Source organism: Schistocerca piceifrons, chromosome 10 (assembly GCF_021461385.2).
Source record: "Schistocerca piceifrons isolate TAMUIC-IGC-003096 chromosome 10, iqSchPice1.1, whole genome shotgun sequence".
NCBI lineage: Eukaryota > Metazoa > Arthropoda > Insecta > Orthoptera > Acrididae > Schistocerca > Schistocerca piceifrons.
The window spans coordinates 23,363,642-23,379,559 of NC_060147.1; the positions used below are offsets into that span (position 1 = coordinate 23,363,642).

Consider the following 15,918-nt stretch of genomic DNA (forward strand, 5'->3'; position numbering starts at 1 on the left):
CTCGAAAGGCATCATTGTCCTACTTCCAAGTACTTAACCTCTCCTGAAAAGCCTATTATGTGGCTCACAATCCGAGAGAATTGCCTGAAGTACTCACAGTTTCCCAACAAAGAATTGAAGCTACAGTCTCTGAGCGGATAACTGACAAAGATACTACAACTGGCATACAGTGCATCTTCAGAGCTCTCCACAAATACATCGTATCACAAAAATTACTTGCCGTCTGTGTAACATAAGATATAGTGTGTCAGAGCTGAAATGCCCACAAATATTTGCAATGATGTTATATCATGATTATTAAAATTTTATGCCCATATCAAGAGACTGAAGGTAGATAGAATTACAAGACAAGCAAGACAAGTGGTTCAGTTTTACAAAACCAACAGTAGAGCAAAATGAACAAGAAAATTAAAAAACGTGATCATAAAAGAAAATTTCCGAAACAGGGTAGTTCTTCACTGAAGTTCACTTACGTAGTTGTCCCTAAGGATTACCACTCAGATGCCATGAAATATCAAGTTTAAAAAATTACTTATGGGAACCAAAATACAATTTTCACCGTGCAGCAGGGTGTCCGCTGATATGAAACTTCCCGACAGATTAAAACTGAGTGCCGGACCGAGTTCGAGTCTCGGTCTGACACAGTTTTAATCTGCCAGGATGTTTCGTATCAATGCACACTTCGTTACAGAGTAAAAATTTCATTCTGGAAATATCCCCCCAGGCTGTGGCAAAGCCATATCTCTGCAATATCATTTCTTCAAGGGGTGCTAGTTCTGCAAGTTCACAGAAGAGCTTCTGTGAAGTTTGGAAGGTAGGAGACGAGATACTGGTGGAAGTAGAGCTGTGAGGATGGGTCATGAGTCATGCTTGGGTAGCTCAGATGGTAGAGCACTTGCCCACAAAAGGCCAAGGTCCCGAGTTCAAGTCTCGGACCGGCACACAGTTTTAATCTAGCAGGAAGTTTCAACTTATGAGAACGTAACTGTGAGGGAAACCGGACAAGACTGAAGCAACTTGGTCTGAAGTGAGGAAATGAAGCTGTAGGAAAATAGCAGAAGTGTGAAAGAAATATGACCAACCATGTTTCTATACACTCACTGCAGGCTTAAATGGACTCATTTGCTTCATGTTTAATATAAAATGAAAAGAAACTAACACAAATTATTAACAAAGTCCTAGAACTAAGGATATTTGTACTGTGAATGCACCATTTTCAGTCACAATGTTTTCTACTTTTACTCAAGTTCAACACAATTTGAAGCTGAACTGAGTTTTCAAAGACTATGTTGATGTTTTAGGCGAATGACAATTGTTTGTTTTACAAGAAAAGTATCTCGGCCAACATTAACAAACAGGTTACATATTAGTGGCTACTTTTATTTGGCCACAAAATATTTGTCATTTGTGTCAGTGAAAATCTCCATATTTGCACTTACACTTCGAGTGATGAAACGTATATGGGAGTACACCATATTAAATGGCACAATAAAAGTATAAATCACCTAGAGTTGAGCAGCCCACAACAAAATGTGTTAATAAGCACAGAAAGCACTGATGTGAGTTTCTATTTGCAGCAATTTAAGATAATGGCTAAATTGGCAAGAAAATAAACAAAAAGACATAATCATCTGGAATGCTCTTGGTTAACTGTACAGAGTTTTCAACACTAACTTTGAATGTATGAGGACATACTCAAAAGTAATGCTCCTGAAATTTTTACATGGAAACTCTCACAGCTTTTTAACATTTTTTTTTCCAATGAAAGACCAGTTTGTTGATACCATCACTGTACAATGTTTGACTTTGTTAATGGAGCCACAACCTCACCTCTGCTTGCACCACTTCATCACTGTCAAACTGAAGTCCTCAAATGTGTTGTTTAAGATTTGGAAACATAGATGGTGCCAAGTCAGGACTATATATAGTATGACCAATGACAGTGAAACCAAGGCACTCTGTTGTTGCAGATGTTACAGCACTCGTGTGTGGTCTGACACTGTCACGCTCGAGGAGACTAACTCTTCACATTCGTGCTTTCAATTTAGTTACATTATGCACTGCCATGTTACACACTGCAATTTGCAGCCCTCTAGCTGCCAGGGGGTTGCAACTAGCATCAGCACAGTGGGTAAGCTAACCAAGTACTATGCATGACATTGTAATACCTCAACCAATATTGACAACAGAATAAAAAATTCTGAGGCATTACTTTTCAGCACACCCTCACATAAAAAAAGAAATATAATAATCATCAGTTTATTAGTAAATGATAGCAAATTTGTGTCTTCATCCTATTATATTAATTGCCATTAGTTTGTCACTGTATAAGGGTGTTCATAAATATATATATGAATGCAGACTGCACTCTAAATGATTGCATCGACTGCTCTTACATAGTTAAATACTGAAAATAATGGATAAATGAAAACATACCCAAGATACGGCTGATTCAAGGCCACCTTCTTATCTTGGACATATTCCCAGGACTCTGTTACATCACGTGGTGGTCTCACACCTTTGATTGTCGAGCTGGAAAGAAAAATATATAAAACAATTGATTGAATTTCTTTCACTTAATAAGGACACCAAAATGTAGCTCCAGTACTGCCTGCAATTGATGACAGACATATTATGCTAGCAGAAGTCTAGCACAAAACTTGTTGTATTACAATTTTAGCTCAGATAGTAAAAAGATACTAAACAGGATTCCGGGCAGAATAATTAGAAGAAAATATTTTAGAGGAAACTATTTTAATTATGAATCTTTCCTAGCCACATACTGAAAATTGTACTGTGGGACAATATATCCATTTGTTTAGTAACTGTTGACATTACAGTCATCCAACACAAGATTGATTATTACACCTTTCCATGCTAACATTCTTCTGTAACGCCACATTTCAAAAGCTTCCTGTTTGAACTGCTGACTATCCACATTTTAGTTCCATATGTGCCACAAAAATACAGCATGGTTGTCATTAAATTTTCACTACTTGAGAGGATCCCCATGAAAAACAAGTGATCATACAAGAATAAAACTTAACGGAAATATTTGTAAGGACATGTGGAAGACATGATGAATAAATCACTGAAAGAAACACATTTTAATTTCCACTTGAGAGATTAACATTTGTTAATTATGTAGGATGTTTACATTCCAGGATACAAACATTGATCAATGTCACAACCATCTGCATTCACAACAGCCTGGAACCACACTAGAAGTACCATTTCAAAATTGTTCATAGCACTTTTTGAACAGACCATGATATGTTCACATGTTGTGACACAGCTTGTGCACTGCTTGAAGATCTTGCATTGCATCCAGCATTCTCGGCCATAGCAACAGTAACTACTTCAACAATCTTGGCCTCTTCCAGAAGCAATTCTCAAATCACCAGTTAATTCAAAATCCTGCAGTTCATAGTCTGAACATCATTATTATAAAGTTAGGTGTTCATACGTTAAATAGTTTCCTGTCTAGAGTGGCTCAAATAGGGAAAGTTTAATTATAGCCACACTATACTTTCAGAACTCTTTCTGACCTGTCTATTTATATTCAATGTTAACAAATTTATCTTCTTTAGTAACTGTTTCTTGCTATTGAGTCTATATTTCATACTCTCTTTAGTTGTTCTGTAAATTATTTTGCTGATCAAATAGCAAGACTCTACTGCTTTCAGTATCTCAGTTTCTAATATAATTCCAGCAAACTCACATTACAGTTTCACAGTACTCTTGTTTTATTAACGCTTATCTTGTAACTCTGTCTTTCGAATGTCACCGAATTAATTTCCCACATACAACACACGCTTGTTATTAATGTACATTAATTTTGTGACCCAGTTCTGTTGAATTCACTGTTCTTTATTCATAAAGAGATCCATAAAATATAAATAATGAGCATTCAGCTGACACTGGTTAGCCAGTACTCACTCACCTGAGTGTGCAGGTGTTATCCTCATCTCCCCCTGAAAGTGTTACCTTTTCTCAGTATGCTGATATTAGCAATATTTCATTTTCATTCACATTCCATATATGCAAACCAGACCAAAAATTTTCCTTTCCTGCTTCCTTATTTTATTTATTTATCCACAAATTACCTCACAATGATCTAGGCTATGTCATCATAACACAATAAAAGTAGACAGCTCCAGTATACACACATACATATGACAAATGGTTAGCCATGGTCTGGCATTTTCACGAAATGATTTAAGAAAACCATAAAAGTTTTAAATCAGGATGGCTGGACAGAGTTAACTTCATTCTCTCGAATATGCACTGCCTCATTTGGCCGGTCCCTATTGTACCATGTTCCTTTGCCAATACACAACTAACAATGAAATGCTAAAGAAACTGGTAGAGGCATGTGTATTCAAATATAGAGATATATCTAAAAACAAAGATGATGTGACTTACCAAATGAAAGCGCTGGCAGGTCGACAGACACACAAACGAACACAAACATACACACAAAATTCAAGCTTTCGCAACAAACTGTTGCCTCATCAGGAAAGAGGGAAGGAGAGGGAAAGACAAAAGGATGTGGGTTTTAAGGGAGAGGGTAAGGAGTCATTCCAATCCCGGGAGCGGAAAGGCTTACCTTACACACACACACACACACACACACACACACACACACACACACACACACACACACACACACACGAATGACTCCTTACCCTCTCCCGTTTTTAGATATATTTTTCCTACGTGGAATGTTTCCCTCTATTATAACCAAATATAGAGATATGTACACAGGCAGAATACTGTGCTGCAGTCGGCAATGCCTATATAAGACAACAAGTGTCTTGCGCAGTTGCTAGATCAGTTACTGCCGCTACAATGGCAGGTTATCAAGATTTAAGTGAGTTTGAATGTGATGTTTATATATTACACACACACACACACACACACACACACACACACACACACACACACACACACAAGAAGATAGTAACTATTCACGAAAGAGTGGATACCATTGATGACCATGCAGCTTCTCTAGAATAAATGATAATTAACTGAAACCCTCAGCTGCCGACAGGTGGTGTTGATATACCTCGATGAGGACAGCTGAAAATGTGTGCCCCGACTGGGACTCGAACACGGGTACTCCTGCTTACATGGCAGATACTGTATCCATCTGAGCCACCAAGGACACAGATGAATAGCGTGACTGCAGGGACTTATCCCTTGCACGTTTCCCGTGAGTTATAGTGTTATAGTTGGTGCACGAGCGATACAATACGGCATCTCCAAAATAACAATGAAGTGGTGATTTTCCACTAAGACCACTTCACAAGTGTACCACGAACATCAGGAATCTGGTAAAACATCAAATCCGTCACACTGCTGTGGCCAGAAAAAGATCCTGCAAGAATGGGACCAACGATGACTGAAGAGAATTGTTCAGTGTGACAGAAATGCAAACCTTCTGCAAATTGCTGCATATTTCAATGCTGGGACATTAAAAGGGTCAGCTTGTGAACCATTCCACGAAACATCATCAATACGGTCTTTCAGGGCTGAAGGCACACTTGTGTACCCTTGATGACTGCATGACAAAAACTTTACACCTCGCCTGGGCCTGTTAACTCTGAAATTGGACTGTTGATGACTGAAAACATGTTGCCCGGTCAGATGACTTTTGTTTCACATTGTATCAAGCAGACAGGCATGTACGGGTATGGGGACAACCTCAGGAATCCATGGATCCTGTACGTCAGCAGGGGGCTGTTCAAACTGGTGGAAGTTCTGTAATGATGTAGGGCGTGTGTAGTTGGAGTAATACAGGATCCCCTGATACATCTAGATATTACTTTGACTCGAGAGATGTACGTAAGCATCCTGTCTGATCACCTGTGTCCATTCATGTCCATTGTGCATTCCAGGAGTTGGGCTATTCCAGCAGGAGAATGCGACACCCCACACGTGCAGAATTGAGTGGTTCCAGGAACATTCTTATGAGTTTTAAACACTTCCGCTGCCCACCAAACCCCACAAACATGAACATTATTGAGCATATCTGGGATGCTTTGTAATGTGCTGTTAAGAAGAGATATCCACCCCCTTATACTCTTACGGATTTATGAACAGTCCTGCAGGATTAATGGTGTCAGTTCCCTCCAACACTACTTCAGACATTAGTTCAGTCAATGCCACGTCGTGTTGCGGCACTTCTGCATGCTCGCCGGGGCCCTACACTACATTAGGCAGGTATACCAGTTTCTTTGGCTCTTGAGCATATAGCATCTTCCACTAATTATCAAGGTTTCTGGTGGATATAATGCGTTTGTTTGATTACTGTAGTCTAGTGTTTTAGTTTTGCATTCTGATTTTTTTTTTTTCTTTTTCTTTTCATGTTACAGGTGATTCTGTAGGTCTTTTGCTACTTGGAGATTCTTTGTGTGTTTTGTTTACAGTTTAATACTGAAGATTGTGTGATTTGCCCTGAGCATTTGAATTTAGGTGCTTGAAGTATTTTGCAAAATTTAATTAGTATAGGTTGTCCAAGGTACTGAGGAGACCCTTCCATGTAATGAATTTTTATGCACAAGACAGGGAAAATTGCTAGCTCATCTAAGAAGACCAAACATTCCAAATGTATTTTCATTTCTCATCTTCCAGGAACAGCCTGACCTTTAAAGAAAAGGTTTGTTGAAATCAGTCTGGAGCTCATGAATTAATGGTTAGCTGCCTATAGACCCTGTGGTCCCAGTGTTCAATCCCCAACTGGGTCAGGGAGTGAGTGTGTGCATTGTCTGCATCATTTCTTACCAAAGAGGTATAAAAAAAGACTTGCACTAAAAATTACGATATCTAACAATATCTTGAAAAGGATACTTGCTACTCATGATAAAGTGAAGTAGTTGCTACTCATGATAAAGTGAAGCAGCTGAGTCACAGATAGTCACAACAAAAAGACTGACAGACCAACACGGCCTTACACACACACACACACACACACACACACACACACACACACACACACACACACACACACAGCCATAGTCTCTGGCTGCTGAGACCAGACTGCGAACAGCAGCGCGTGATGACAAAGGCAACTGGGTGGCGAATGTAAGAAGGCGGCTTGGGTAGGGAAAGGAGGAATAGCAGGGTAGGGGTGGGGGACAGTAAAGTGCTGCTTGTGGGAGCATTCAGAGACGAGGTGGAGAGGAGAGGAGAGGAGAGGAGAGGGGAGGGGAGGGGAGGGTAGGGTAGGTAGGTGCAGTCAGGAGGTCCGTCAGAGGGCAGCAGAGGGGGAGGGGAGGCAGAACAAGAGAGAATTACAGGGATTGTGGGTATGTTGGTAGAATAAAGTACTGTTTAGTGCTGGAATGGGAGGCCAGTTGGGTAAGAACAATGTCTAATGAAGGATGAGGCAAGAAGTGTTCCAGGAATGTAGGATATATTGCAGGGAGAACTCCCATCTGCACAGTACAGAAAAGCTGGTGTTGGTGGGAAGGATCCAGATGCCACAGGCTGTGAAGCGATCATTGGAACGAAGGATGTCATGTTTGGCAGCGTGTTCAGCTTCAGGGTGGTCCACTTTTTTCTTGGCCACACTTCGTCAGTGGCCATTCATGCAGACAGACAGCTTGTTGGTTGTCATTCGCACACAGAATGCAGCACAGTTATTATAGCTTAGCTTGTAGATCAAATGACTGGTTTCACTGGTAGCTCTGTCTCTGATGGACTAAGTGATGCTTGTGATGTAGGTGTTTGTGGGAGCATATACGGGGCAGGTCTTGCATCTAGGTCTTGGACCTAGGTCTATTACAGGGATATGAGTTGTGAGGCAAGGGGTTGGGAGCAGGGGTTGTGTAGAGATGGATGAATATATTGTGGAGATTCAGTGGGCAGTGGAATACCACTGTGGAAGGGGTGGGAAGGATAGTGGGTAGGACATCCCTCATTTCAGGGCATGATGAGGGGTAGTCAAAACCTTGGCAGACAAAATGATTCAGTTGGTCTAGTCCTAGGTGGTACGGAGTCATGAGGGGAATACTACTCTGTGGCCAGACGGTCGGAGTATGGGAGGTGGTGGGAGAGATAAGGCACAGGAGATGTGTTCTTGTACACGGCTGGGAGGATAAATACAGTGTGTGAAGGCCTCAGTGAGACCCTTGGTATATTTTGAGATGGACCACTCCTCACTACAGATGTGACAGCCACAGGTGGCTAAGCTGTATGGAAGGCAGTAGTCTATATGGAATGGGTGGCAGCTGTCGAAGTGGAGGTATTGCTGGTGGTTGGTAGGTCTGATATGGACAGAGGAACTGATGTAGCCATCTTTGAGGTGGAGATCAACATCATGGAAGGTGGCTTGTTGGGATGAGAAGGACCAGGTGAAGTGAATTTAGCTGCCACCTATTCCACAGCAAGAAGTCCCTTCCATACCGCCTAGCCACCTGTGGCCGTTGCATCTGTGGTAACAAGCAGTCTCTCTTGAGGGTCCCACTGAGGCCTTCACACACCTTCATTATCCTCCCAACCTTGTTCAAAACCAGCTCTCTCATGCCTTATCTGTACACCCACCGTCCAGTCCCACTGCCTGGCCACAGAGGAACATTCCCCTCATGATTCAGTACCACCCAGGACTGGACGAACTGAATCATATTATCCGTCGGGCTTTTGACTATGTCTCATCATGCCCCGAAATGAGAAATGTTCTATCCCCTAGCCTTTCCTCCCCTCCCACAGTGGTATTTTGCTGCCCACCAAACCTACACAATATCCTAGTCCATTCCTACACAACCCCTGCTTCCAAACCCTTGCCTCACAGCTCATATGCCTTTAATATCCGTAAACACAAGACCGGTCCCATACATCCTCTCACCACTACCTACTCCAGTCCATTCACAAACACCACCTAACCTATCAAAGATAGAGCTACCTGTGAAACCATCACGTGATCTACAAACTAAGCTGCAACCACTGTGCCACATTCTGTGTGGGCTCTACAACCAACAAGCTGTCTGCCTGCATAAATGACCACTGACGAAATGTGGCCAAGAAACAGCTGGATCACCCCATTGCTGGGCACACTGCCCAACATGACATTCTAGATTTCAATGCCTGCATCATGGCCTGTGCCCTATGGATCATTCCTTCCCAACAATATTGGCTTTTCTAATTGTGCAGATGTGATTTCTCCTTGCATTATATCCAATGTTCCAATAACCCTTTGGGCCTTAAACTTTGTTAGTCTTTGTCCTTACCCTTCCCTGTTCCCATTCCAGCATTACACAGCCCTCTATTTTATCAACACATCCACAGTCTTTTTACTTCTCTCCTTTTCTGCTACACTCTTTCCCCCTCCCTTGCTCTCTGTCTAATATGTCAATTGCACCTAACTGCCATACCCCCTCTTCACCCTATCCCCGTATGCTCTCGCAAGCAGCACTTTACACTCTCGCACCCCTAACCTGCTATCCCTCCCCTTCCCTACCCTACCCCAACCTCCTCCTTACCACCCCCCCTCCTCCCACCTGGATGCCTCTCCCATCATGCACTGCTGTTCGCAGCTGCCTGAGCCTGTGTGTGTGTGTGTGTGTGTGTGTGTGTGTGTGTGTGTGTGTGTGTGTGTGTGTGTGTGTGTGTGGTCTTGTTGGCCGAAAGCTCACTTTCTGACAGTCTTTTTGTTGTGCCTCTCTGAGACTCAGCATTTCTGCTATATGGTGAGTAGCAATGATCTTTTTCAAAATATTGTTACATTCAATCCTTGATTTTCCATAATTTTATTTACTGTATCTGAGTCTCTCAGTGAAGCACTGACATAGTTGTACTGAATTAGGCACTCTTTTCATAAATCAAAGGTCAATCATGAACACTCAGTCGATTACTAATTGACCGTATCAGAAGGAAGCTCTTTTGTTGATAAGAATCTAAATGTTCACACAGCGAAAGTTGGTCCTGATGTAATATAATGGACAAGAGTTTTAAATCTGTGGTGCAACTGAAAATCATGTGGGTTGTGAAGTGTGGTCCATAATAAGATTTTTGTTTGCATAAAATCATAAACTGATTGAAATTTATAAGCAACTATATGGAGTGTACATAAACAATATAATCACTGAAGGTGGAGTGAATAACAATGATGCATTAGGTTTAAAAGTGGCCAAAATAATGTTCACAATAAAGAGTGAGGTGCATGACCAGACACTGTAACTGGTGAACTGGTCACAAAAGTTAATGGGACGATTGAAGAAAACTGCTGATTCACAATGCCTGAGCTCTCATTTCATTTTCCACAAATTTCATGATGTCTATTGCACCAAATCATTGCACAGAAGCTAGGCTATCACAAATTTTGTACAAGATGGGTATCAAAGATCTTGATACAAAACTGTAACAACCAATGTATGGCTCCATTACTGACATTCTGGATTCTTACAAACAAGTTGATGGCCATTACTTGATCAAATCTTAACTGGAGAAGAGAATTTGGTCAAAAATTTGAACTGTGAGACTGAATTGCTACCTATGGGACAGAAAAGATGCGCTTCTTGTTGATTTTCTTTAGCATGGCACAACAAACTCTGTGAGGTACTTTCAAACTTTGGAAAACTTAAGAAGAACAATTCAGAATAAGGGTAGAGGAAAGTTAAGCTCAAAAATTTTGTTTTTGCAGAACAATGCTCGACCACACATGGTGAATCTCACCTGTCACACAGTGACTACCACCTGTTTCCAATGACGAAGACCTGACTTGCAACGTCGTGCTTTGGAGATGATGGAGCATGACTAAGTGGCTCAAGTCTCAGACAGTAGAATATTTCTACAATGGAATTTTGAAGCCTATTCACCAGTATGATAAGCGTCTAAATGTGTGTGGAGATTATGCTGAAATGTACTATTTAACTGTCACTTTCAAATGAATAAAACATTTATTCCTATACCTTTTTTAAAAAAAATACCAAAATGTAATCTACGTCATGGATAGTTCTCATAATATGGTGGCAACACCATGTTTGACTGGAGCAGTACGTGAGTTTTGAGCTGAATGATAACAAACAAACATTACACAATATGTTTCCTTTGTTTTTCAGGCGTTCATATCCCAAACGTATGAAATCATGGACCTGAAACCTTGGACAAAAGAAATCAAGCTAAGAATAAATATATCTGGAGGACTTAAGGATTTGAGATACTACTTAGGTTTGAATTTTATAACAAGACAAAAGAGTGCAGGTAGATCTCAAGTTGAAGACCATTTACATTAAACTCTGACTGCTTCAGTCTATATACATAAAATTATAACTGTATGAGACCAGTAAAGTCTCTGAAATTGTGTCATTTTTTTTGCGTAAGTACCTGCACCTAGGTATCAGGCTGGATTCGCATTTACGTTCGACGCCGAGAAGAACTGACATGCTGTGCAACAGCTGACTGTCACTGGGATTTCAACAAAATTTCAGATAGTCTCACTAATCTGACACGTCCGCTAATCCAGCACCCGTAAGTGTAAGAAATGGCTGAATTATTGAGAGTAGTGTCTTAAAAGCCCACCACCAGACACATCCGGGCGACTGACCTGACGCCGTTCCACGTGGAGTTCACACCCTCCGCTCTCCAGACATCGGTCGCCAACGCGTGTGCCAGTCTGGGCAGTGTGTGCAGAGCTACGAGCAGCCTCAACTGTGCGTCCGGTCCCGTCCCGGTGCCCGAGTCAGAGTCCGCCTCAGCCTCTGCGAGGAGGCCGAGCCTCGTAAGCTGTTGGTGCGACACGGCTAACAGCTCGCCGAGGCCCATCACTGCTTCTAGGAGGGCTGTCAACAATCACAATTGTGCTTCTGAATATCAACAACAGGAAATGAAAGAGATTACTACACATCACATGTAGGTGGTGTTGAGTAGCAGAGATGCATATGTGAAGTTCATTTAAAAGTATATTAAGCTATTGGACGAAATCTTTGTCTATACATTGATGACATTATGTGATATCTAAGTCCAAGTCCACCATACTTGTGCACAGCCATCCAACACGTAAATGCTGATTTACTTGCCTTGTCAGTGTGGGTGCAGAGCATAGTTTTGAAACTTAACCTGTCTGAAACACAAGAAATCTAAGTCGCTCACAAAAAACTTATTACAGCACAATTCAGGGAATATCTTATTTTATTTTATTTTATTTTATTTTGTTTTACATGTCTAGTTCTGTAGGACCAAATTGAGGAGCAAATCTCCAAGGTCATGCAACATGTCAGTACACGAAATTACAACATAAAAGTAATAATAGATTAAATAAAATCTTTATGAACCCAAAAAAGGGCAACCCGTAAGTTTATGTAAACACAATCTACAATGTAACACAGGAATCAGCTCAATTTTCCAAGCAACTCCTCGACAGAATAGAAGGAGTGACACATGAGGAAACTTTTCAGTTTCGATTTGAAAGCACACGGATTACTGCTAAGATTTTCGAATTCTTGTGGTAGCTTATTGAAAATGGATGCAGCAGTAGACTACATACCTTTCTGCGCAAGAGTCAAGGAAGTGCGATCCAAATGCAGACTGAATTTCTGCCGAGTATTAACTGAGTGAAAGCTGCTAATTCTTGGGAATGAGCTCACATTGTTAGCAAGAAATGACAGTAAAGAATATGTATGTTGAGAGGCCAATGTCAGAATACCCAGACTAATGAACAGGGATCAACCAGAGGTTTACAAACTTGCACCACCTATTGCTCGAACAGCCCATTTCTGAGCCAAAACTAGCCTTTGAGAATGGGAAGACTTACCCCAAAATATAATACCATATGTCATAAGGAAACTACTTTTCATGTCATACTATCACTTACTTCAGATACCATTCAAATAGTAAAAATGACAGCATTAAGTCTTTGAACAAAATCCTGAATGTGGGCTTTCCACAACAGTTTACTATCTATCTGAACACCTAGAAATTTGAACGGTGCTGTTTCACTTATCATATGCCTATTCTGTGAAATTAAAATGTCAGGTTTAGTTGAACTGTGTGTTAGAAACTGTAAAAACTGAGTATTACTGTGATTTGGCATTAGTTTATTTTCTACAAGCCATGAACTTAGGTCATATATTGCGCTATTGGAAACAGTACCAAGATTGCACACAATATCTTTTACTGCCAAGCTAGAGTCATTAGCAAACAGAAATATTTTAGAATCACCTGTAATATTAGAGGGCACATCGTTAATTTTATAAATAAGTGACAGTAGTGGCCCCAGCACTGATTCCTGTAGCACCCCACATCATAGGCATTCTCAACACTGGAGAATGACCTTTTGCTGTCTGTTATTAAAGTAAGAGGTGAACCAATTGTGAGCTACTTCCCGTATTCTGTAATGGTCCAACTTCTGGAGCAATATTTTGTCATCAACACAATCAAACGCCTTAGTTAAATAAAAGAAATGCCTAGTGCTCAAAATCTTTCGTTTAATCCAATCAGCACATCACACAGAAAAGAGAAAGTAGCATTTTTAGTTGTTAAACCAATTCTAAAACCTAACTATTATCCTTACATACACAGCCTTTAGAGTAACTTTAGTGAACAGTGACAGCATAGAAATAGGTCTAAAATTGTATATATTCTCCCTTTCTTCCTTATTATAAAGCAGCTTTGCTAATGAGTACTTTAATCTTTCATGAAACTGATCATTCTTAAAGGAAAAATTAAAAATATGGCTAAGTACAAGGCTAGCATGTGCAGCACAGTACTTCAATATTCTGCTGGGTACTCTATCATATCCATGAGAGTCCTTAGTCTTCAGTCTTTCAGCATTAATCCTAAATGTCACAGAAATAACCTCTTCCTCTTCTCCAAAAAAGGAGGACCATCATTTAGCCTGAACACGTAGCTGCCATCTGTAAGAAGGTGTCAGTGTCACTTCACTACCGAAATATGAAAACTTATTTCTATTATAACTTCAAGTTGAACAAATATATTTCAAGACAGACGCAATACACAAAAGTCACAGATCAAGTAAACAGAGTAAGACGGGTGTACACTTTAAAAGTCAAATCATAACTGAGTCTGAGTCTAGCGGCCGCTGGCTGGCTGGCCGCTTAGGTGGCGCTGCTTCTGCACGGCTGGCAGACAGCGCCGCATGTATAGATGTGCGTAACTGCGTGGCGGCACTTTGAAAGATCGGCGAGTCATAACAATTTCCTTTTGAGTGTAGAGACCCTAATATTCCCCTTACTCTACTATGGTGATGCCATTATCTGAGGATCTTTGTCTGAATCCTCAAGCAGGCTGGAACTGGCAACGAATCCTTGTATACAATACATTTGCAAAGCGTGCTTTTATGAACATATCACACCTGCCTACAAACAATTATCATGGTTGTGTGCTGATAAATGCAGAGGCTACCGTACTCTACATTTGCTCTATTTGTTTTCAACTCTTATTCTACTTTCTGAACAGCACAGCATAAATACCTGTCCTCAACAAAGTAAAATTCTCCCTGTAGCATCACATAGCAGTACCATATTTTCTAAATCATTTTCTGCATCAGGAACTTGCCTTTGGAAATATTCCAGAAATTAAATTCCTTCCAAGACATCAAAAGACAGCTAATGGTCTACCTTCTATAACAATAGCCATCAGTCCTACACTCTGTGCAGTCAATTCTCATCAGTCTCCCTACTGCAGAACGTCACTCTCATTTTCACTGGCAAAGATCTCTATATTCTGTTCTTTCCCCACAGCCACAACCACTGTCATGTCAATCTTCTCCTCTCTCTTTACACACACACACACACACACACACACACACACACACACACACACACACACACACACACACACACACGGGCTCTCAAGAATGTTGCTATCATTACAGTATCCCAGTATCTCCTCAGATTTTTTTATGAGATGGTGAGGTTTGACAGAGGGTCCACCCAGCCCTTGCAGCCAAATGAGGTACTGCTCGAATGAAGAAGTACGTTGTGGCATCATCAGAATTCCTCTAATGGCAATAACAATTGGAGAGACTGGAGACATGCTGATCTCACAGCCCATGATCATAGATCGCTCCTTTTCCTGCCTCGTAAACAGCATTGGGAATTAAACCCAGGTCCTTCAGCACCGAAGGCAGCAACACCAACTGTTTACAGCAAAATTTTGTATTGCGGACATACACTGCTGTAGAATTGTACCCTGATGAAAAAGACTGCTTTGGCTGTATGATAAATCTTTATTTATGAGCTGACTAGTTTCACTCTGTTAAAGCAACATCTTCAGGGATACATATTTATTTCAAACAATAACTAGTAATGACCTGACATTCTTCGTCCAGTTGTGATAAAAATTTTCAACTTTTAATGGGTTGATAGTCCAACTTAATGTAGGGCAGAATGCAGGAAATATCATCCTGATAAAGGAAATGCAAGCTGTAACAATGTTGTGTTGATGTGAAGTCCGCAGTGACTGCTTTGATGAGCTCGGCTGAATTGGTGCCTGTGCAGAGGCAATTGTAGCTGATTAATATAAGAGATAAGCAAGAAGGGCTCCAATACTCTTCACTGGAGCATGCTTGATGATACTTCTACTTCTTTCAATGACTTACCATCCAAGATAACATGCTGTTTCCTCTGTGCTACAAAATCCTCAATACAGTGAAAAATAGGCCTAATGTCTCATTTGCGAATGGTGTTCTAATGTTTAAGTTCTACAGAAAATATTAATAACAACCTCAGACTAATCGTTCCCTGGTTCACTTTCCAGGAATTCCTTACCTCCAACTTTGCCTCACCATCTTTCTACAAATCCCTTTATAAGGACATCAACATTTCAGCAGAAGAAAGGACAGCCATACAAAGCCTCAAAATAATCCTCTTCTAATCATTCTGCCTGCAAACAAAGGTCCCACCACTGTCATTATGAATTGCAGCGACTATCTGGTAGTAAAAGGCCTCCACTTATAAA

General features: G+C 40.8%; 1 protein-coding gene across 1 annotated transcript in view; it reads right to left on the reverse strand.

Moving 5' to 3' along the window:
- LOC124718918 (angiotensin-converting enzyme-related protein-like) overlaps window positions 1-15,918 on the reverse strand; it is a 371,244-nt gene that overhangs the window by 25,322 nt on the left and 330,004 nt on the right. Inside the window, exons 10-11 of the mRNA XM_047244572.1 lie at window positions 11,546-11,780; window positions 2,437-2,532 (exon numbers count right to left, since the gene is read on the reverse strand). Of these exons, the coding sequence (XP_047100528.1) occupies window positions 2,437-2,532; window positions 11,546-11,780 (331 nt within the window). The remainder of the gene's footprint in view (window positions 1-2,436; window positions 2,533-11,545; window positions 11,781-15,918) is intronic.